This window comes from Ochotona princeps, chromosome 18 (assembly GCF_030435755.1).
Source record: "Ochotona princeps isolate mOchPri1 chromosome 18, mOchPri1.hap1, whole genome shotgun sequence".
Classification (NCBI taxonomy): Eukaryota; Metazoa; Chordata; class Mammalia; order Lagomorpha; family Ochotonidae; genus Ochotona; species Ochotona princeps.
In genome coordinates, this window is record NC_080849.1 from 43,814,380 (window position 1) to 43,836,553 (window position 22,174).

The 22,174-nt window shown below is 42.4% G+C and overlaps 1 protein-coding gene across 2 annotated transcripts in view; it reads right to left on the reverse strand.

The window, feature by feature from the left end:
- The window catches only part of LPIN2 (lipin 2), a 70,649-nt gene that overhangs the window by 44,378 nt on the left and 4,097 nt on the right, over positions 1–22,174 (reverse strand). The window contains exon 1 of one of the 2 annotated variants that reach the window (XM_058676986.1): positions 3,947–4,144. The exons of the other annotated variant lie outside the window; for it this stretch is intronic. Within the exon in view, the coding sequence (XP_058532969.1) occupies positions 3,947–4,051 (105 nt within the window). The 5' untranslated portion in view covers positions 4,052–4,144. Of the gene's footprint in view, positions 1–3,946; positions 4,145–22,174 lie in introns of those variants that run through there. 2 annotated transcript variants of the gene reach the window in all.

The following is a 22,174-nucleotide window of genomic DNA, read 5'->3' on the forward strand; positions in this document are numbered from 1 at the left end:
GTGGCCACACAACCAGAGGTAAGCGGATCCGAAGCCAGGAGCCAGGAACTTCTTCTGGGACCCTCACGCGGACGCAGGGTCCCTAGGCTAAATATTCACCTTGCAGGCACCAGGATCCCATATGGATGCTGGTTCATTTTCTGGATACTCCACTTCCCATCCAGCTTCCTGTTTGTGGCCTGGGAAAGCAGTTGAGGACGGCCCAAAGCCTTGAGACCCTGCACCCGTGTGGGAGATCTGGAAGAAGTAACTGGCTCCTGGCATAGCAATGGCTCAGATCCAGTTGCTGCAACTATTTGGGGAGCAAATCAGTGAGTGGAAGATCTCCTTCTCTCAATAAATTTGGCCTTTATAATAAAAATAAATAAATCTAAAAAAAAAAAAAAGAATGGGAGGTAAAAGGTGATTTTAAAAATGGAACTAAAGAAAGTTTCTCAAAAATTAAGTAAAGTTTGGTCCCTAAAGGGCCAAGAAAAGGATAAAGAACCTCTTGCTTCTTAGTCCTCTTCTTCCTAGAACCAGGAGTCAGAACTCAAGGTGGCTGAGTTCTACAGTTCATGAGGAGGCACTTTAAACAATAACCCTATTTCTGTGAGGAATGAAATCCTATTCAGTGAAACAGTTCATGATTTTTTGTGAGTACTGCTCATGCTAGACTTGAGGGAAACACATTTTGGATCCCTTCTTCCAGTGTCTACCAGAATTTCAGAGCGCCACAAGTAACAACAATAGAATGAAGCTGGGCCTCACTCCTACCTGTGGCTGTAAGCACACCCATGCCTTCCCCGACTCCCCCGTGGACTCAGCCTCTCCTAACTTGCTGTAAAGCACCCTGCCTTACAGCTTGTGCCCCACCTGCAGGGTGACACACTGTTCATGTCATGGAACTCGGTCAGCCTTTGAGTCCACTGGGAGTGTTCATGTCCTGTGATAAAGAGTTCGCAGGGCAAAGGACTGAGGGGCACTGCCCTTGGGGCTTCCCAGCAACCTCTGCAGCGGGTGAGGCTGTGAGGGTTTCACTTCTGCCTCCAGCGGGTCTGGGAAATTTCTCCACAATGGCCACATGCCCTCCCGAGTCCCTCTTAGTTCCATTGTCAAGACCCATTCTCCAAGTATTTAGTTAGCAATTCCCATGGTACATTTGTCCTCACTTACAAAATGCAATTAAGGTAACTTAATATAACTAAGGGGCTAAGAAGGATGATTAATGAACACAGGCAAGCAGGTGTACGAACTTTTAGTGTAATACAAGCATGGCTGACAAAAGTTAAACATTTCAAAACAGATTATAGAATTTTGAATGTTCCCAACATAAGGAAATTATATATAAATTTTAGGTGATATGCCAATGACCCTGATCTGTTACATATCACACACATTAAAATATCATAATCTTTAAATATGTATAATTACCAAATGTCAAGTAAAAATAAATGAGAGGAAAATAAGGTCACTAGATTATTTTGGAACTTTCAGGGTATCTGAACATAAAATAATCTGGCCTTTTCTTTATCAAACAAAGGGATTACCTTGTTTTTGTGTGGGTATTTTTTTTAACGGGGGTTAGGCTTTTAGCCTCAAATTAAAATGCTGGTTAGGTTCAATGTCTACTCCCAGTTCTAGCTTTCTGCTAAGATGGCCTTCAGAGGCAGCAGGTAGTGTGATCACGCACCTGGGAATCTGCCACACAAAATGGACACCTGGATTGAGCTCCTAGATTTTTTTTTTCATTTATTTTTATTGGAAAGGCAGATCTACAGAGAGAAAGATCTCCCATCCGCTGGTTCACTCCCTGAGTGGCTACAACGGCTGGAACTGAGCTGATCCAAAGTCAGGAGCTAGGTACTTCTTCCGGGTCTCCCACGTGGGTGCAGGGTCCCAAGGCTTTGGGTCACCCTCTATTGCTTTCCCAGGCCACAACCAGGGAGTTGGATGGGAAGTAGAACAGCCGGGACACAAACCAGTGCCGTGTAGGATGCTGGTGCTGGAAGGTGGAGTATTAGCTAGTGAGCTCCAAGCCAGAGCCTGACCTGGAGAGCCTGGTGTTGCAGGCATTTGGGAAGTGAATCTGTGGATTAAAGTATGCTCTAAATGCATACACACACATATAAATACACAAGAACTTGAAATTTTTAAGATCTGAAAAGCAGAGTGGACAGTGGGAGCAAAAAACAGAAATACGGAAGTTTTCCATCTATTAATTCACTCTCCAAACAGCTGCACCATTTGGCCAGGTCTGTTTCAAGCTGAAGCCAGGAGCCAGAAACTCCATCTAGGCACATGGATGGTCAAAGGACCAAATATATGGGTCATTTTCTACTGCATTCCCAGACACATTAGCAGGAAGCTGGGCTGAAGGCTGGCCGAGCAGTTAGGACTCAACTCGTATTCCAATGTGGAATACTGGCATTAAAGAGGGAAGGGGCAGCCTAATCTGCTGTACCACAGGGACAGCCCCTTAAAAAAACCTAATAACGGCAATATATTTTTGAAATTTTCTAAGAAAACATTTTTTTGTTTGTCTTTTAAACCAACAGAAGCATATATTTACATTCCAAACACATAAAGTCACCAAAATTAAATCCGTTACTTTCCAAACTAAGAGTTGTGCCCCAAAAGGATGTGACTTGTAAGGGATGGCCAAGTCCAGAGGGCCCAAATCCCGACAACTAACTTCCTCCCCATCCTCTTCCCCCACACACCCAGGTTACAAGGTTGAATGCTTATATAATCATTAGTCAATTAAGCAAATATCAAATCTAGGATTCCCAATGCTGGCCATCATGGACCAGTGAGGTGACTCATGGGATTCCAATGTTCAAATGGTTATACAGAACAAACCTGTTCATAAAGTGCAGCCTAAGCAAACAGCCCTTGACCGCCCTATGAGATCGCCATCCAGAAACTCAAGAGCTGCTTCCTTGTGACGGATCAAGTGTGCTGTTATTTGCTGAAGAAACTCAAACATTTTTCCAGTCACTTATTCTTCACTATTCTCTCTTCTGACCTCTACAACAAATGAACATGACCCCAACACATACACACTTCACGTTCAATTGGAGATTTCAAAAACAAATTGCCTATTTCAAGAGCACCTTTCACTCAGTTCCATATTTGAACTATGAATACATCCTTTATCAAGAGACCCAAAAACAAAGCATATAGAATCTGAATGTTTTTACAGATGAAAATAAAAATGTTTATAATTTCAAGAACATGAGTCATATATTCAGAAATTATCTAACTTATCCTTTTTATTTTATGCTTGTTTTCATTAAAAAATCCAGCATTAAAAAAAACCTAAGTTTTATCACATTATTTTTAAAGGGAGTTTCCACAGGTAGTTAAACTCATTTCTGTCACTTGGTTTTCTCTCCTTAAAGCACTTTGGGAGTTACACTAAACTTACATAACTTGTCCTATTTTATTTCTTGCATTGAGAGAACACTCTAAAAAAAAAATTAATTCGTATTTTTCTCTCATATTTCAAGCTAATATAAATGTTTTAATCACACAAGAGACTAAAGTCATTCTTTACCATCAACTCAAATAAAACGCCAATTTCCCAGTTCAGTTTTCAAAAAAATTTTTTTCCAGGAAAATAAAAACCATACTTTTTAGATTATTTTTATATTTCAACTACGACACTGGAAATAAAGAGAAAATAACACCAAACACATTTATACTTTTGAAAAATGTTCAGCTTAAAAGTTGCACCTAAATTTCTCTAGGCAACAAGTTAAATCTTAAATAACAAATAGAAAAAGACAAAAGATGGCATATAGCGAAAGAGGGAGAGCAGGTAGCCAATCTCTGTTCAACACAGTCAGTTAGTAAAATCCACTGCAGCACTAAACTTGCACAGAAAGGGCCCTGGGCCCTTCTGTGGGTGTCCTCGCCTCACCACACACTGAGAGCAGCACGCAGGGGCACAGCTGGGACTCACCAAGATGCCTGGAGGGGCCTTGCCATGGGAAACCCCTTGCGTTTTACTTAATGAGCCTTCATGAACCTTCTCCTCATCTTCACTATCATCTTCTGAGTCAAACATCTTAAAATTCAACTTGCTAGTTAAGCATGCCTTTTCCTCAGATGAAGGGCTTACCAAAACGGAAAGCTTCACTGCTGACAAACTGCGCACACTGTTTGCAGACAACAGTGATATGGTTAAAACTGAAAGGAAATGACTCTCCTTAAAAAAAAAAAAAAAAAAAAAAAGCAGTGCATATACAACTTTACCAATGAGATTTGCTTCGAATGCCTCAGCCCCTGCCACCTAGATAAGCAGGGCATGGGACAGTGTGTGCCATGTGTTTACACTGATAGGTACCAGGCCCTGCCCAGCCACGTGACTGTCCCGGCAGCCTCTATCACTGGGACAGGGATTGAGTTAATGATCCGCTAAGCCCATCACATCTTCACCTTTAGAAATGAAGCAGCTATGCACTCACAGAACTCATCTTACGTAAATTAATCATGTTAGGAAACTAATTTACATCTGTTTTCTGAAAATCAGTCAGCTTCCTCAAAAGTCAGCAAGGCTGCATACGCTTCATGGAGCCCAGCTCACTAACCATGTTTACTTCGTCACACTGACACAGCTCAAAAGATGGACAATTCTGAGAGATCCTTCCACACTTCCACACTCAACTTTGAGTATGATGATGTAAATCACCAAACTCAACATTCCTGGTATTTCCTTACCACTTCTGAACAAGGCAACATACAGTAAATGCAAACGAATTTCCCAAAAACCTAAAAAACACAGACAAAATACAGTATGTTTTAAAATAAGCATTATTTTATTTTAGGTATGTCCAAAACTATGGTATACATTACAAATAACATTAGCCTACATGGATACTGAGCATTTGCCATTAGGCTAATTCCAAACGCAAAATGCTGAAAGCGTAAAATACAAATCAGATTTTGAAGACTTGGAATGAAAAAAGAATGTGAAATAACCTCATAATCTTTTATACTTACTACATATTGGAATGGCAATATTTTGGCTATTCGAAAATGGATTTTATTTACTTATTTGAAAGAGACAGAGATCTTCCATCTTCTGGCTCACTCCCCAAATGGCTACAATGGCTCTGGCTGGGCCAAGCTAATGCCAGGGGCCCAAGAGCTTCACCTGGTCTCTCACTTGGGTGGAAAGCACCTGGATCATTCAGTGAAAAAGCTGGGACATGAGCCAGTACACATATGACATTGCATGCAATAGCTTTACGTATACTATGCCACAAGGATTGGCCCCCACATTGGGATCTTTGAAAAAAATTTGTTTTCATTTTATTTGAGAGAGAGAAACATCTTCCATCCCCAGGTTCCAGTCCTTACATGTTCGCAACAGCCACAGCTGGCACAGGTGGCAGCCGGATGCTTGGCACTGGGTCTAGGTCTCTCAGGTGGCTGGTGAGGGTGCTGCCATGTGAGCAGCAGGGCTGCCTCCCAGAATGCGCACCAGCTGGAAGCTGAATCCGAAGCAGAGGAGCTCCAATACGGAACACAAGATTCCCAAGGGATGCCTTTAACCACTGTGCCAAACAACTGCAGCAGAAATCGTAATATTTTAATATAGTGAGCTACCACTGCAATTCACAAAAAGAATTCCTAAAAGCAAGGGAGGTGTGGTAATGATTAATGTAGCACTACACCAAGGTTAATACAATCAAGATGTTAAGTGGAAGAACTGAAACAGTTTTAGTAAGACTAGGAGGACTTCTCCTATTTGCTATCTTGTCAGGAGTACACCAGAGCAGCCCGTGGCCTGTAATTTAATCTACAACACATCATGTATGCACATTTCTCCTTTAAAAAGAAAAGTGATAGAATGACTGCTTTAAAAAAATTTATTTTTATTGGAAAGGTATGTGTGTGTATATGTGTGTGTGTGTATATATATATATTACATATATATATTATATATATATATATATGAGAGAGCGAGAGAGAGAGGAGGAGAGAAGGAGAAACAGAAAGATCTTCCATCCACTGATTCACTCCCCAGGTGGCCATAACAGCCAGTGTTAAGACAACCTGAAGCCAGGAGCCAGGAGCTTCTTCTAGGTTTCCCACACAGATGCAGGGTCCCAAGGCTTTGGAATGTCCTCGACTGCTTTCCCAGGTCACAAGCAGGGAGCTGGAAGAGAAGTGGAGCAGCTGGGACATGAACCTGTGCCCATATGGGATGCTGGCAGTTGGAAGGTGAGGATTTAGCCACTAGGCTAACACGCTGGACCCCAAGTAATTGGGTTTTTAAGAGATTTATTTGAAAGTGATAAAGATCTCCTATCTACGGTCACAATGACCGGAGTCCATTCAGAGTGCTCAGGGTCTCCTACACAGTGGCAGTGGCCCCGGCCCTTGGGCCACGCTCTGCTGCCTTCCCAAGCACACTGGCAGGGAGCTGCATCAGCAGCACAGCATCCAGAAGCTCATCTCACTGACTCACAGTGCCGATCCCCAGGGTGCGGGTGTTTGTGGTATACATGCTGCCATGTATCAAAATTGAAATCTTCCTCCACAATCTGCAGCAGTTCTAGATCCCAGACATCAGACTGCAGTAACAGCAACCTGGCGTTGGCATGCTGTGAGTGGGAGGATGGAACCAGAGGAAAAGAGAAGGCAGGCAGGACAGAACCAGAGAGACAGATTCAAGAGAAACAATCAGAAATAAAGGAAGGGGAAAGGGGAAATAAAATCTGGAATAGATAAGAAAATATGCAGGAAGGTAAGTTTGTAGAAACGTGTATGGAAAAGAAAAACAGAAAAGCCTGATCTATTTTAAATGTGACTAAACAGGTCCACGAAGAGATGAGGCAATTAGTCCAAGGTCACCCATTTAGTCAAACACATCACGTCCCAATTTCTGGTTCAGTGCTTCTCTTCATATTTCAAGCTGAGATGAAGAATGCATTGGGAAGCAGCAGAGAGATTGATAAGGAAGAGAGGAGCAAAGGCCAGACCCTGAGCAGTGGCAGTGGGCAGAGGTCAGCAGAATGAACTCTGTTCAGGCAACCTTCACCTCAAGGACCCTGACACAATACTCAGGCTTCAGGCCAGCCATTCGGGTTTCACTATTTTGATCTGTGGTTCACAGAACGTCCTGACTCAAGGGAGAATGCACCATGGCCTCATCAGCAATGAGCTCATTTTATAAACACCTGTGTCACCATCAGGCACAAACCTACAGTTTCCTCTAATTGTGATCTGAGCATCACCTGACCTCCAAGACTGGTACCTGATGTTCTGGTTCTAGCCCATCACCTCTGTCAATAGATGCTAAAAAGGTTTGTTTTACTTGAAAGGCAGAATGACACAGACAGGGAGGAACAGAGATCTTCCTGAAATGGCTCTAACAGCCACAGCTGGGCCAGAACAAAGCCAGAAGCTAGGAGCTTGAGCTGCGTCTCCCATACGGGTCCCACGGCTCCAAACCAGCACTCACATGGGAGACGCAGGCATCAAACAGTGATGCAGGACAGTCACTGCAGGACAATTGGCCCCTATGATTTTAACCTGTAAATAAAAAATCTGACATTAAAGTAAGTGGCTGAAAACTGAGGAAAAAAGCCTATTTTTAGCATCAACAGTGATCTTAAGTAGATGGGAATTTTCTAAGGCATAAGATCTTTAAAAATGATAGTATTACTTAGGGAAACAAAGCTAAAATGTTAAAAATAAGTATTAGCAGAATCTTCTTCAGAATCCACCAGTCATAACAATAATCATACCTTTTTATTTCTGATATTCCACTACTAATCCTGTAAGTATGTTACATACATGATGTATAATGTGCTTGAGAAAATGTAACAATTAATTTAAAATTTCTTAACCTAAAATTTGCATATTTGAAACTGTGCTACATTCATTCACTTTAGGCCATAAGCCATCCTCATTTTATCACAAAATATAAAAATAATTATACTCCTCCTAGAGGCCATATTGCTGAATAGCAATACCTTTCTCCTGAATTACCAATGAAAACGTAAGAAAATGAGGAAGTTTTGGGTGGAGAAAAATCATGATGAAAACATTTTAAAGCCTCAATTACAAAGAATTTCATAATCTCCACAATAATTCTATCACAGAAAAAGAATGAATTCAAGTGCATTTCTACATCCTCAAAGCCACTAATTATAGAAGGACCTGACAGTACAGAAGGACCCAGCAGACTGGAAACACATTTTCTTGTTTTTATCTAGCACCAGAAGGTTCTCTTATCAACTACAGCATTCAAAGGGTTAACTACGGGACCAAGCCTAGGGGACCAATGTTTTATTCAAAACCAAGAGAATATTCCTTTTCCTGCCACTCAGAGTTTTTAAACATTTGTGGCTTAATTGCTCAATGGAGGCTAGCTAAGCAGTCTACCCAAGTTCCAGGTTTCATAATATGATCACACCACTCCCAAACTCTGAAGAGGACAGCCAGCAGCTACTGCACTAAACTGTGAATGAATAATCAAATGCAAACAAGGTCTTTCCAACCACACAGGAGAAAACAGGAGGGTCACCGAGGTCAGCGGACTTGCCAAGATAAAGCACTCTTTGAAGGTTCCTACTCAAGAGTCATGCTTGTTTTTTTCCTTCTAGTCTGGTCTATTTGATAATACTAAATTTTAATATTACAATTTATTCTACCAAGTTCAAGAGTTAATGTATAACATTTGTTGTATAACTTGGAATATCCTCAGTGCATGAATTCCAGTTCAAGGAAATGGGGGATATGTTAACCACATAACAGTTTGTTTAAATATCTGTCATTTTCTTATTTCACCTTCTGAGTAGCAGTCTGGCTGGTGATGCACAGAACACAGAATGACACTAATTACAGGGCTGTAACCCAACTTCATTCAAACTCCAGAAATTGTGGGGAAGCGCAAATCTTACTATTGCCAAATTTTAAAATACTAAAGGATTTTTACAATGTCAGGATTTATTCTTTTCAGGAACAAATCAACGTCCAGCCAACACTGAGTGAGACCAAGTGAAAGAACCTGAGGTAAGCTTTTTGTCAGCTTTCTCCACTTCAGATAAAAACGTGAGATAGGTGAAAATTTACCATAGAAAAGAGCAACAAGTACTAAATGAAGGTGAGCGAAAGCTGACTCCATCACTATCTCCATTACACAAGAACCACAGGCTCTGAGAACCACACCAGAGGGACCTGGAAAGTCACACATTCCTTACTTCCAAGAAGGCTTCTCCCTATTTCAAACCAAGATTTGCTCAACCATTTGGAAAACTGGGGATGACTAATTAATTTGTTGCTTTGATACCTTTCACACCTTTCAAACAACTACTTACAATGGTTTGGAATTTTTAAGTGTTTGTAATTAGCTGATATCCTCCTTCCTGCCTCCATCTTTCTTCTACAGAAATGAATACTTGCTGCAACACTAAGTACTCAGAAATCAAAAATTCAGTAATCATCTGTGTATATAATTTTATTGGGCAAGAAAGGAGTCTATCAGATATAAAGGTTACACAAACAGTAGATATAGTAGGAAGCCAAGAGGTAAACGTACGTGGGACATACACAATCAACGCCATGAAGACCGCTCAGCAGCAGTGACAGCGGGCTCAGCTCTGACAGGTGCTAAGCCAGAGACCAGGCTACAAATCAAGGCTTGATCCCAGAGTCTCTGATTTTGACCATGTTGTTGACATTTAATTTACATTTTTACTAGCAGACTTAAAGACAAAATATCACCTTCACAGTTGACACCATGAAGTTGATTAGCATGAGTGCTACCAGGAAGAGAGTGTAATGGACAGATGGGTGACAGCATAAATTATCAATGTGTAACCACAAACGGCCCCACCAGGACCTGGCAATCCTGCCGTTTCAGCATCAGCTCTCCCAATGTCTGCTTTTTTTTTTTTCAATACCCACCCGCCTTCTCACCCTCTACCTGCATCCTGCTACTGTTACTTCTCCGTCAGAAGATACACTGTTTATAACTCTGCATTCAGGCTCTCCCGGGTTCTTCAGCAAATTAATGAGCAGAAAATGTATTTTGCTAAGAGAATGACAACTTAGGGAAGTCCTTTTTGCATATTTAGAAAATCCTAATCTTCATGTAAATCTATGGCCAAATAAGGGTAATTAGTGAAATTTAAAAGAAAAATCAGAATTCTTAATCATTGCCTTCAGAGTTTGACACTACCTGTTTCAATCTAAAGTTCAACTAAGGTATAAATGAAAAAGAAAAAAATGTTTTATTGATATCCATTTTACACATCATATTACACACACATAGACAAACACAACTCAGATGGTGGAAATAACTGCATTCTCATTGAGGGGAAGGTCTCAAACACACTTAGCTGTAAGGCAGAAAGTCAAGCTGGAGGCTGGAGCAATGCATCCGCTACCCACACTGAGTACTAATTTGCCTGGGAAGGTAGTGAAGGAGGCCCGAGTGCTTGGGTTCCTGCTACCACGTGTGAGAAGGGAAGAGTGGGAGAGCTCCTGGCTTTGCTCTGGCTGGTGTGACCATTTGCGGAGTGAACTCAGCAGATGGAAGATCACTCACATTCTGTTTCTGTTTCTCTCCTTGTCACTAGTGCTGCCTTTCAAACAATTTTAGAGAAAAGTTGTAAGCATTGTTACTGTCTTCAATGCAAGCTTCTAAGGACAGACCCCAGGTAAGACTAGAAAAGACTGAAGCAGCACATTACCACGATTATTCCTCTTTTCAAACGATGCAACGGCACTAAAACTGAACACCTGTGACATTTTATTACAAATTATTTTCTTTTAGAAAGCCTGTGCTGCTGGAGTTCACTCTCATTAACAAGGGCATACCTCACATCCGAGCTGGGTCCTCACCATGAAGCACGCCACAAACTAGGACTTAATAATGTTCTTCCTCCCTCTCAGTGTCTCCTTCCCTCTTCCTTCTTTCAGAATGTACACACATTCTGTCTGCTTACCTGCCCACCTATACACACATCATACACTTCCAAAGGCTTAGTTTAGATTAGGAATTAGAGGTGGGATGGAAAGTGGATTTGTTTTGGTTCAGCGTCATAATTTGGTCTGAAGGAAGAACCCCTGTGTTGTGCTCATCTTACATAAAATTAAAGTTATACACCATTTCTCCTTGAGGAGTCACCACCGCAGGATCACCATACTCATGCTGAAAGCTAGTCTCTATGAAATAACATTTACTTTTCATTTCATAGAGGTAAATGTTTATGCAACTAGTTTTCACAGAGTCAGATTATTTTGCCTAGAAGGATGGAAGGAAATCATTCAGATGATTTTTTTAGAGGAGGAAATTAAGAATCAATGAGACTCAGTGATTTGCTCAAATCTCCTAGGAAGTTAGTGACAGTGTAAGACTCGACTACCACTTTTCTTGCAACTTCCAATCAATATATTCTCATTAAATTCTGGATTGTTTTGACACTGCTTCAAGTTTCAATTAAGGTTTCATCACATAACTTTCTAACTGTGGGAATTTTGCCATTTTAACTTTTTTAAAAAGATTTATTTATTTGAAAGGCAGAGTTTGAGAGTGAAAGGAAGAGACGAGAGGGGTCTTCCACCCACTGATTCACTCCCTGGATGATCACAATGATGGAGATTGGGCCAGGACGAAGCCAGGAACTTCATCCAGGCCTCCCATGAGCCGGTAGAGGCCCAAGTACTTATCCAGGCTCTGCTGTCTTCCCAGGCACACTGTCAGGGAGCTGGATCAGAAGCAGGGCAGCTGGGACGCCAACTGGCATCCACATGGGAAGCTGGCATCACCGGCAGCAGCTTTACCTGACACGCCGAGCGCCAGGCCCGGTAGTAACTACTTTTAAGTATACTATTCAGTGGTATTACTTACGTAACAGTGTTGTGCAGCCATCACCACTTTTCCCAAAACCTTTGTATAACCCTAAACAAAAACTATACTCATGAAGCGACACCACCATTATCCCCCCAACTCCTGTTATCTTCAGAAAGATATCATACAAATTGATGGGGTACATACAGTATGGTATTTCAACATAGGTATACAACACATAAGGAATTAAATCAGGGTGGTAAGCATGTGTATATTCTTAAAATTGTTCCTGGAGTCTTAAAGCTCCTCTATTCTAGTTCTTCATAAAATACTGTTTGGTGACTGTGACTGTCACCCCACTATGCTACAGAACACTAGAACTGACCTCTATCTGTGTTTCAGTACCAATTATCCAACCTATTCTGAGAGCTGTAATCAAACATCACACTCAGTGGATGGGGTTCTTGCCAGCAATGCCTATATTACTTATGATTATTGTATTTATTTAGTTAAAAGGCAGAGACTGACAGATCTTTGATCTACTGGTTCACTGCCCACGTGCCTGCAACAGCAGGGGCTGCCACTGGGTGGAGCTAAACCAGGAGCCTAGAACTACCCTGTGTGGCAGGAACCCAAGCAGGTGACGTACCACTGAGTGAGCATTAGTGGGACGCTAGAACGAGAACCCAGGCACTCGGACAGGGGGTGAGGTATTCCAACCAAATGTCTACCCTTGGTCCCTAAAGTCTAACGGAGGGAGAGAGACAACTGGAGACTAGGATTTCTATTATAAAGGAAAAAAGAGATTCTGCTAGTAAGGGAGGAAGAAGACAGCAACTTTAGGTAAAAGGGCTAGAGAGTCTAAAACAGTTAAGTGTGGAACAGAATTTAAAAAAAAAAAGCAACGCAACTCCAGGTAGGCACACATCAGAACAAGCGCAATTAACACGAAGGGTAAGGGCTTCACAGCTGGATTACTTTCACATAATTCAGCCATGATAAGATACGACTTACTTTCTTATATGACACTATTTTTTTTCTTTGGTCAATGCAAACTTTCAAATTACTGTAGAAACAAAGCAAGAATAAACAAACGAGATGAATGAGATACTAAGTTAACATTTCAGAACCTGCAGAAATTCAGGCAGTAACAGCAGCCTCAACAAAAAAAATCTCCAGTTGATCCAAAATTTCCTAAGAGCTTCTGAACTTGTAGTGAAGACTGATGGGATAAAAGCATCATTTAAAACATCCTCCTGCCCCCTTCCTTTATCTGCACTCTTTCAAAGTTTTCCAAGTGACTCCTAAGCACCAGTACCTCAGAATGACACTTGGAAACAGGATCCTTTCAGAGGTATTCAGGTTAACATGTAGTTGTTAAAGTAGGCCTAATCCAATGTAAGTTTTGTCTTGAAAATTTGCAGAGTAGGAGAGACGGGGAGAGAGACTTCCCATCCACTGGTTCATTCCCCAGGTGTCGCAGGGCCGAAGGACTTGAACCACCATCCTCTGCTGCCTTTCCACTCCATAGACAGGAAGATGAATGGGAAGTGTAGCTGCTGGGACTTGAACCAGCATTCATACGGAATGCCATCACTGCTGCCAGAGGATTAACCTGATAAGTTACTGAACTGGCTTCTGTCCTTCTTTAAAGAAACTAGGACACAGAGACAGATATGCACTCAGGGAGAATGCCATGTGTAAATAAGACAGAGATGAGGGTGATACATCTAAAAGCCAAGGGACACCACACACTGCAGCAAATCATCAGGAGCTAAACTAGAGGGAGGAAGAAACCAACCCTGCCAGAAGCCTGGATCTCCATGTTAGCTGCTAGATTTGGTGACAATAAATTTCTTTGGGACTGCAGCCATAGCAAATGAATACTTTCACCAGTAAAACAGTAAAGAAATATATGAGACTTGGGCCTGGTGTGGTGATGTAGTGGTTAAGGTCCTTGCCTTGCATGCGCCGGGATCCCATATGGGCACCGGTTCTAATCACAGCGGCTCTGCTTCCCATCTAAATCCCTGCTTGTGGCCTTGGAAAGCAGTCGAGGAAGGCCCAAGGCCTTGGGACCCTGCATCCGCGTAGAAGCCCTGAAGAGCTCCTGGCTCCTGGCTTCGGACTGGCTCAGCTCCGACTGTTGTGGACACTTGGGGAGTGAACCATTGGACGGAGGATCTTCCCCTCTGTCTCTCCTCCTCTCTGTATATCCGCCTTTCCAATAAAAATAAAAATAAATCTTAAAAAAAGAAATATATGAGGCTGACACAGTGACACAATGGGCTAATAATCCTCCACCTTGCTACTGCCAGTACATTTCCCAGCTTCTCCACTTCTAATCCAGCTCCCTGCTTATAGCTGGGAAAGCAGCAGAGGATGGCTCAAGTCCTTGGACCCACACCCATGTGGGAGAACCAGAAGAAGCTCCTGGCTCCTGACTTCAGATCAGCTCAGCTCTGGCTATTGTGGCCACTTGGGGAGTGAACCAGCAGATGAAATGTTATCTTTCTTTCTGGGTCTCTTTCTTGCTGTAAATCTTTAATAAAACAATAAATATATCTTCACTCACACACACACACACACCTTGCAGCATGGCAGGTAAGCCTGCAATCCCGGCTGCTCCGTTTCCCACCCAGTCCTCCAGCAACGCGTGCCTGGGAAAGCAGCAGAGCATGGCTCAAGTGGTGGGCCCTGCCACTCACATGGGCATTAGGATGAGTTCACGGCTCCTGGCTTCAACCTGGCTCATCCTGGGCAGGTGGTTTTGGCCATTTGTAAAGCAAACCAATGCCTGGAAGATTTCTCTTCCTCTATTTATCTTTGCCTTTCAGATAAATAAATAAATCTTTTCTAAAATGCAAAGGAAGTAACTCACAAGAAGAAAGAAAAAGAGGAGAAAATGAAACAGGTTAAATTCTTAGTGAAAAATGGATTGAGGACCAGCAGCCAGGAAGCAGACAGAACCCAACCTTACACTGGGGGCAAATGTCAAAAGGGCACCAGGCCAGCAAGAAGAGTGCCAGTAAAGGCCACAGCGATCTGGGCCACTCAAGAAAGCAAGCAGGACTAGATCATAACACAGAGTATAAAATGAATGCCTGTGACTTCCCTCTGACAAAAAAAAAAAAATGGTTGCTTATAAAAGTGGAGAAGACACACATTTCTCATGTAGAATTCCAATGATATTCCAAACTGAAAGGAAGGCGCTTCAGGTGGGCAGGTGCTGCAGCACATCAGGACAAGCCACACCCCAGGACAGAGCTCATCGAGTCCTGTTCTACATCCTGCCAGGGAGGGGAGGACGCCTCCACGCTTAGGCTCCTGCCACCCCCATGAGATCCGATGGAGTCCTCCACTCCCGGCTCCATGGCTGGTGTGAGCTTTTAGGGAGCGAACCAAGATGGAAAATTTCTCTCTGTGTGTGTCACCCTTTCAAATAAACACCTAAATGCATACATTTTTATTTAAAAAAAACAATGAAGACAAAATTCGCCAACTCTAGGCACGCGCCATGAAGAGTGATTTCCAAAGCACACAGAATGCAAAAGGAGAAAAAAAATGCTAAGAAACCTGCTCACACTACCTCGACCAGGTGATCAAGGGCAGATCACACTACCTCGACCAGGCGATCAAGTACAGTATTGGAACACTTTAAAGCGGAGTCCACATCCTTGGTATAAGATGACAAAACACTATTGTACAGGCTCTTCCTCCTGAACTCACAATCCAGTCTGATAAGAAGAAACGAGACAATTCAACAGTCAGGCATCCCCCAGAACACCTGCCACGTACTTGTGGCACGTGTCAAGGACAGGAATGCCGCAGTTCTGAGGAACCACCACAGCAAAGGGGCCACACACCCAGCAGTGTGCACGGCAGAGCAGGGGCTGCAGGCCAGATCCAGACCTGGACAGACCATGCACCCAAGTTAACAACAGCAACAATGTCTTAGCATTGGCTCATTGTAACAAATCCATCAGGCAATGCAAGATGTGGAAATAGGACACTCAGAGCAGGGCACACAGGAACTCCACCATCTTTTTTTTTTTTTCAAATCTAAAACTGTTCTAAAAATAAAATCCATTAAGAAGAAAAGTAATGAATGGAGGGGAGGTAACTGACTTAGGAAATCAGACAGATCTGACACAGGAAATACCAAGAGGAAGCAAACTAAATCACTTTACAGAAACTCTGGAAGGCATCGGGCCACCATCTCTCATTCCTTGGCAGCCTTAATACCCAGTAGGACGCTGAGCAGATTCTTCTCCGGGAATTTATCACCCAAAGGGGAGAGAGGTAGATGCTGGTGTTTGGTGTTTACCTGCGTACCTACCCTCAAGGCTACCATCACTTAAGCCAAGCTCACACACATGGCAGTTTCCATCAGCTGCTTAGTCTCAAACACCAGGTATCCGAAAAGGATTTAATGCACAAGACAGAAATGAAATAAACAGGAAATTTAGGGAAAAGGAAACCATGCAAAGAAATTCTATACACACAATAATATTGTCAAAGGCAAGAGAAAACACTGCAGGAAGTGACGAAATGGTTCCCATAAAAACAAGCATTATAGGGCCCGGAGCAGTGGCCTAGCGGCTAAAGTCCTCGCCTTGAACACTCCGGGATCCCATATGGGCGTCGGTTCTAATCACAGCGGCCCTGCTTCCCATCCAGGTTCCTATTTGTGGCCTGGGAAAGCAGTCAAGGAAGGCCCAAGGCCTTGGGACCCCGCACCCGCATGGGAGACCCAGAAGAAGCTCCTGGCTCCTGGCTTCAGATTGACTCAGCTTCCACCATTGTGGTCACTTGGGGAGTGAACCATCGGACAGAAAATCTTCCTGTCTCTCCTCTCTGTATATCCGCCTTTCCAATAAAAAAATAAATCTTAAAAAAAAGCATTATAAATTCAGAAATTAAAACATAGTAATAAATAAAATTAAGAAATTCTATAGAAGGGTTGGAAGGAAAAACAGAAAAACCAATCTTCCAATTAAGTCCAACAGAGCTAAAGAATGCAATGAAGATAAAACGTACCAGAGTTATCAATCCTAAACGGCCTCCATATCTAATTTATAGGCTTTTTAAAGCGCAGAAACCAACAATTACCACACGTCTTAGAAGAAAAATTTCCATCTTCCAAACTGAAAGTTCCTACCAAATGCCAACTAAAGGACAGGGGACACCTGCACCACCCCAGGCCCCACCAAGTCAGTCACAACAGAGATACCAGGAGACAACAGCATGGGCTCCTGGATTTTACTTTGTTTTTTTTTTTTTTTTTTTTAAGTGGTTAAGACTTCAGAAATGACCTACAAGCATGACTACAGAAAGCAGGATAACTTCAAACTGCCCGTCAGAGGCACAAATGCCCTATCTGTTGAGGACGTTCAGCTGCAAATGTTCCCAAGGATGGGGAAAAGCCTCATCAGGCCCAAGAACCTCCACTATATTCCAATATATGTCTTTATGCCCTGTGCCTCCTGCCAACGCCAGTGCAAATGCCAGCGATCACCTGCCTGTTAGCCTGGTGCAAGCAACTACACAAGGCCTGGAAGAACAGTTCACGCTGAGGCACACAGGGAAGGAGGCTGCTTCCCAGGTGTCACAAGCCCTCCCCGAGATGGCAAGTCACAAACCAAAGCAGGATTTAGCCTTATGAGGTCAGGTGCCTGGAGTTCCAACTGGGCTTCTCACATACGCTGCAAAATCCTGAACTAGCTTTTGTGTGCTCTCAGGTGAATTCACAGAGAACTGGCTCAATACAGAGCAGCCAGGACTCCAATGATGCTCAAATGGGATGCAGGCTCACTCCGGCACAATGTCAGCCCCTAGACTACATACTAACAACTATATACTTCAAAATTTCAAGACAAATAGAAATATATATAACCTCATGAAAAATAATCATAATCACAGGAATGAAAACTGTACATTTAATTAACATTGCAGAACAAATTAATCAGGAAATTTAAATATATCAAAGTTCCTACTAAATTATTTAGCTCATTCATATGGGTCAGGGAGATATCCTAGCGTATCAATAAAGATTTAGTTATCATTTAGAAGACTCAAAAAATTCAAGCACCATAATACAACTGCATCAATTCTTTAAAGTGGGAGAGAGCAAAATTTTTGTACTTTAATACTCTGAAGAAATCTGGTGTCCATTTTAGTAAAAATCAGCTATTAAACTTCATAGAAAAATGTTACTTAGATGCTCTACAAACAGCTAACAGGTTTATTTTCTTTTGGTTAATCATTCATGTGCACTACACTAGCCAACACCGCTTTCTAGTTATGAAGAAAAGGCCCATCTACATTCAGACTGTACAAACAAAATCTACACAGTCGTAAGTGAAATGATAGCAAAAGAAATCACAAGGATTAACTTATAAACACGCAAGGCATGGAATCTGTATACAAAGTTGCTAACATTGACTCTGAAGATACTAGTTTTTGGTCAAGAAGAAACTTCAAGCAAGCAAATGAAACAACGTGTTTGAGACATATTTCAATTAAATATCATATTCACATATTAAAATGCATACAGAAGCTCTCTCCAAGGTTATTTCCTTTGACCTTCACTTTCAAACACTCATGTGGTACTCTCTTCCCAATATCTTTCTGTGCTGTTTTTACAAAACTCTCCTTTCTAGTGAAGAGGACTTACTCAATTTCCTTACCCCACCACAAGCTACTTGAAGTCAAGAGGGTGCCTGGTTGGCCTCAGGATTCTCGCAACTCTGCCGCCCTGGCTTACTTGCAGCTCCTGGACTGCAGCTGGCAGCTGGACCTCCAGGTAGCCAGTGGCTCTGACAGAACACACAATCTCATTTAACCCCCAGAACCAGTTTAGAAAGCACATATCATTATCCCATGCCACAAAAGTGACACCTCAAGAAAGGGCATATCCAATGTATACTCTTGGGGCTGGCACTGTGGTGCAGTGGGTCAAGCAGCTTGCCTGTAACTCCGGCTTTCCAGATGTGCCAATTCAGGACCCACCTGCTCCACTTTCAACTGAACTCTCTGCTAACGGAAGGCAGCAGAGGATGTCCGCAGTGTTTGCACTCCTGCATCCACATGGCAGACCCAGATGAAGTTCAGGCTCCTGGTTACTGCATGGCCCAACCTGCTCACCGTGACCATTTCAGGAGTAAATCAGGATCTCTAACTCTGTCTTTCAAATAATACATTTTTTAAATTAAAACTTCCTATATGTCATGCAAAAGGGAACACACAAAGCGAGAAAAAGAATAATAAAGTATACTCTTCAATCTGGGGATTCTGAAAGGTCTACAAGTACATGGGTATTTTTGTCTTGAAGCCTTATTTAATTATCAGTAAAGTAAAATGACAGAAAGAGACAGGGGAAAGAAGATCTTTTATCCACTGGTTCACTCCCCAAATGGCCACAACAGCCAGAGCTGAGCCAAGTCAAAACCAGAGGCCTCCAACTCCATCTGGGTCTCCCATGTGGGTCAGGGACCCAAGTCCTTGGGCCGTCTTCTGCGGCTTTCCCAGGTGACACAGCAGAGCAGCCAGCACTCAAATTAGCACTCTGATATGGGATGCCAGCAGGTGGCAGCTCAACCCACTGCAATACAATGTCAGTCCCAAGTACTGGTTTCATGAAAGGTTCTTCTGTAAACAGCTGACAAGTTATTCATTGATTCAACAACAGAAAGTAAAGCATTATTAAAACTTCATTAGAGAGGAGCTTGTCCACAGAGCTAGCAAGTCAGTCTAGTTCAAAAGACAACTCTTCAAGAACCCAGATACTCAACTGTATTAGTTTTCAACCAGCTACTGACAACGAGCAAGAATTTCAGGGGGCAGAGAGCATGTGCAGGGGGATGGGGGTTGGTGGGGGTTGGGTTCAGAAGCTCTATGAATTTAGGAAACTTCAACTGAATGTCTTTCTAAACAAGGCCAGGCCTCATAATTCAGAACAGTCAAAATTATCAGGAGAAAAATATCACTGAAAAGGTATCATGTTACCGACATACGTGATCTCAAACCAAACCCATGGCCTCCAGCCCACACTAAAGCAGTTACTTTCTTCTCAGGCAAAACCAAAGAGCAAAATTTACTGTAAGGACCATGATGTATGAAAAATGGAACTTGGACACACCTGATCCAGCACTTCCTCTGTGAAAGGCGGTCACAGAAGCATCACACCATCCAACTCATCCCAGAACACACCCCAAGGCAGGTGGGGGGCCAGATGAAACAGTGGATGGAAGATAGTTCTCCATCTCTAAGGCAATAAAAAGTATCAAACTACAAATGTCTAAGCCAGTAGCCTCAGCCCACTATCCTTTCCACTGAATTTCACCATTGGATAAATGCAGAAAGTCAGTCATTAAAGTTGCTATACACATGTATATCATATTTTTCTTTCAAGTAAAATCATTAGTCCAATTTTAGAGGATGGTTTTCTCCATCTTCAGTTTTTCCTCTTCATCTACTAAAGTTCAGTTATTACCGCTAGAACCAAGTAAGTTTTAAACCCGGATGCTGATACTCCTCCTCTCTGAAATAGTGGCATTTTAAATCATGTTTCTTAAACTTTTTAAACCCATGTGCCTTCAGGCACCCTTTAATTCTTACTTAAAACGTATATGAAAGCAACAACAGTGTTAAAATCAAAACACCAGGCCGCACACCAGACCTTCAAGGTTTCCAATGCTCCGACTGCAGATCTACCGCACGGCCACTCACTGTCCTGCAGGTGCCTTCTGCACATCAACCTACAAGCCTCATTTTCACTTTCCCCTTCAGTGCGTGAAAAAAACCAACACCTCTCTCCTCCGTCATACTCCAAAAGTAGCCGAATTTAAACTTCCTCCTCCTCTCCTCAAACATGTTCTCTACTACAAGTGGCCAAATCCTCAAGGTAGTTTGTTCTAATTTTCACCGAATCCTCTCTCACTTCCAGGTTTCCCCTGAGTTCAGTATTTACAGAAAACAAAGCAGGCAATGTGGTTTTAGCCACAGGCAGTGTCAGGAAATTAAGGAAACAACAGTCATTCACTCCAATACTGATCAACAACCAGAAGAAAACCATAAACGACCCAACAACACCAAGAAACACAGAACACAAAATTACACAGCAAAGCATATAATGGGATATGACGCCTATTACCATGGTTGATCAAGGAGAATAAAAACTGAAAAAATAAAAACAATTCAGTGTTTCGGGGAGGTAAAGAATAAAGACCTAAGATAAAATGAAACATGTTGATTCATCAAAATAAGAATGGGTTACCAAAGATTCTTGCACAGAAAAGGGTAACAGAAGATGCTAAGATTTGAAAATAAATGATTGGGCCCAGCATGGTAGTCCAACAGCTCAAGTCCTCGCCTAGAATGCACCCGGGATCCCACATTAGCGCAGGTTCTAATCCCATCAGCTCCACTTCCCATCCAGCTTCCTGCCTGTGGCCTCGGAAAGCAGTTAAGGACGGCCCAAAGCTTTGGGTCTCTGCACCCGCGTGGGAGACCCAGAAGAGGTTCCAGGTTCCTGGTTTTGGATCGGCACAGCACCGGCCGTTGCGGTCACTTGGGGAGTGAATCATCGGACAGAAGATCTTCCTCTCTGTCTCTCCTCTCCTCTGTATATCTGACTTTGTAATAAAAATAAAAATAAATCTTTAAAAAAAACCCATCTCTTTGGAATGTGGCGCTCTTCGTAGTCTGAAGTTCATTGTTACTTCGTATTTATGCTTGTTTGCAGTGCTTCATATTTTAACCTGAATGACATGCGTTAGGATATTCTACCTTTTCTGTTGGGAGATATTAGGTTACAGAAAAGCAAACATTGTGCATTCTCCCTTTGTCTAATACATTTATATAGCCTCTTGAATTTTACATGTGTCCTACATAACTGAAAAAAAAATTTTTTGAAGGTTCCACTTTTGGAGCTGGCATTGTTGCACAGTATGTAGAGCTGCTGCCTGCGAAGCCAGCATCTCATCCTGGCCTTGGCCATGGCATTCATCTAGAGAGCTACTCCGTGGAGGGAAGAGTTCTCTCGCAACCCACCTCTCTTTTTCAACTAAGCACATTTAAATTATGTTTATATAAACAATTGTATAAACCACATTGGCTTTGTACAAAGATAAAACAAAAGTAGGAAAAGGACCGATAATCTAATCATTTTGATGGGCTTTCCATATTAAAACTGATTCTGGCTTCTTTCTAATTTCTTAGAAACAAAAATTAAATATTCAAAACTTTAGAGGAAACACTCTAAGCTGTAATCAGTTGAGTCAAGTCAGGGGAAAAGTTTCCTCATCACTTTAACCAGAGAAGTCACAGGAAGGGAATTTTGTGCTGTGGTGCAGCTGAGTCTGTGGCCCGAGCTGGGGA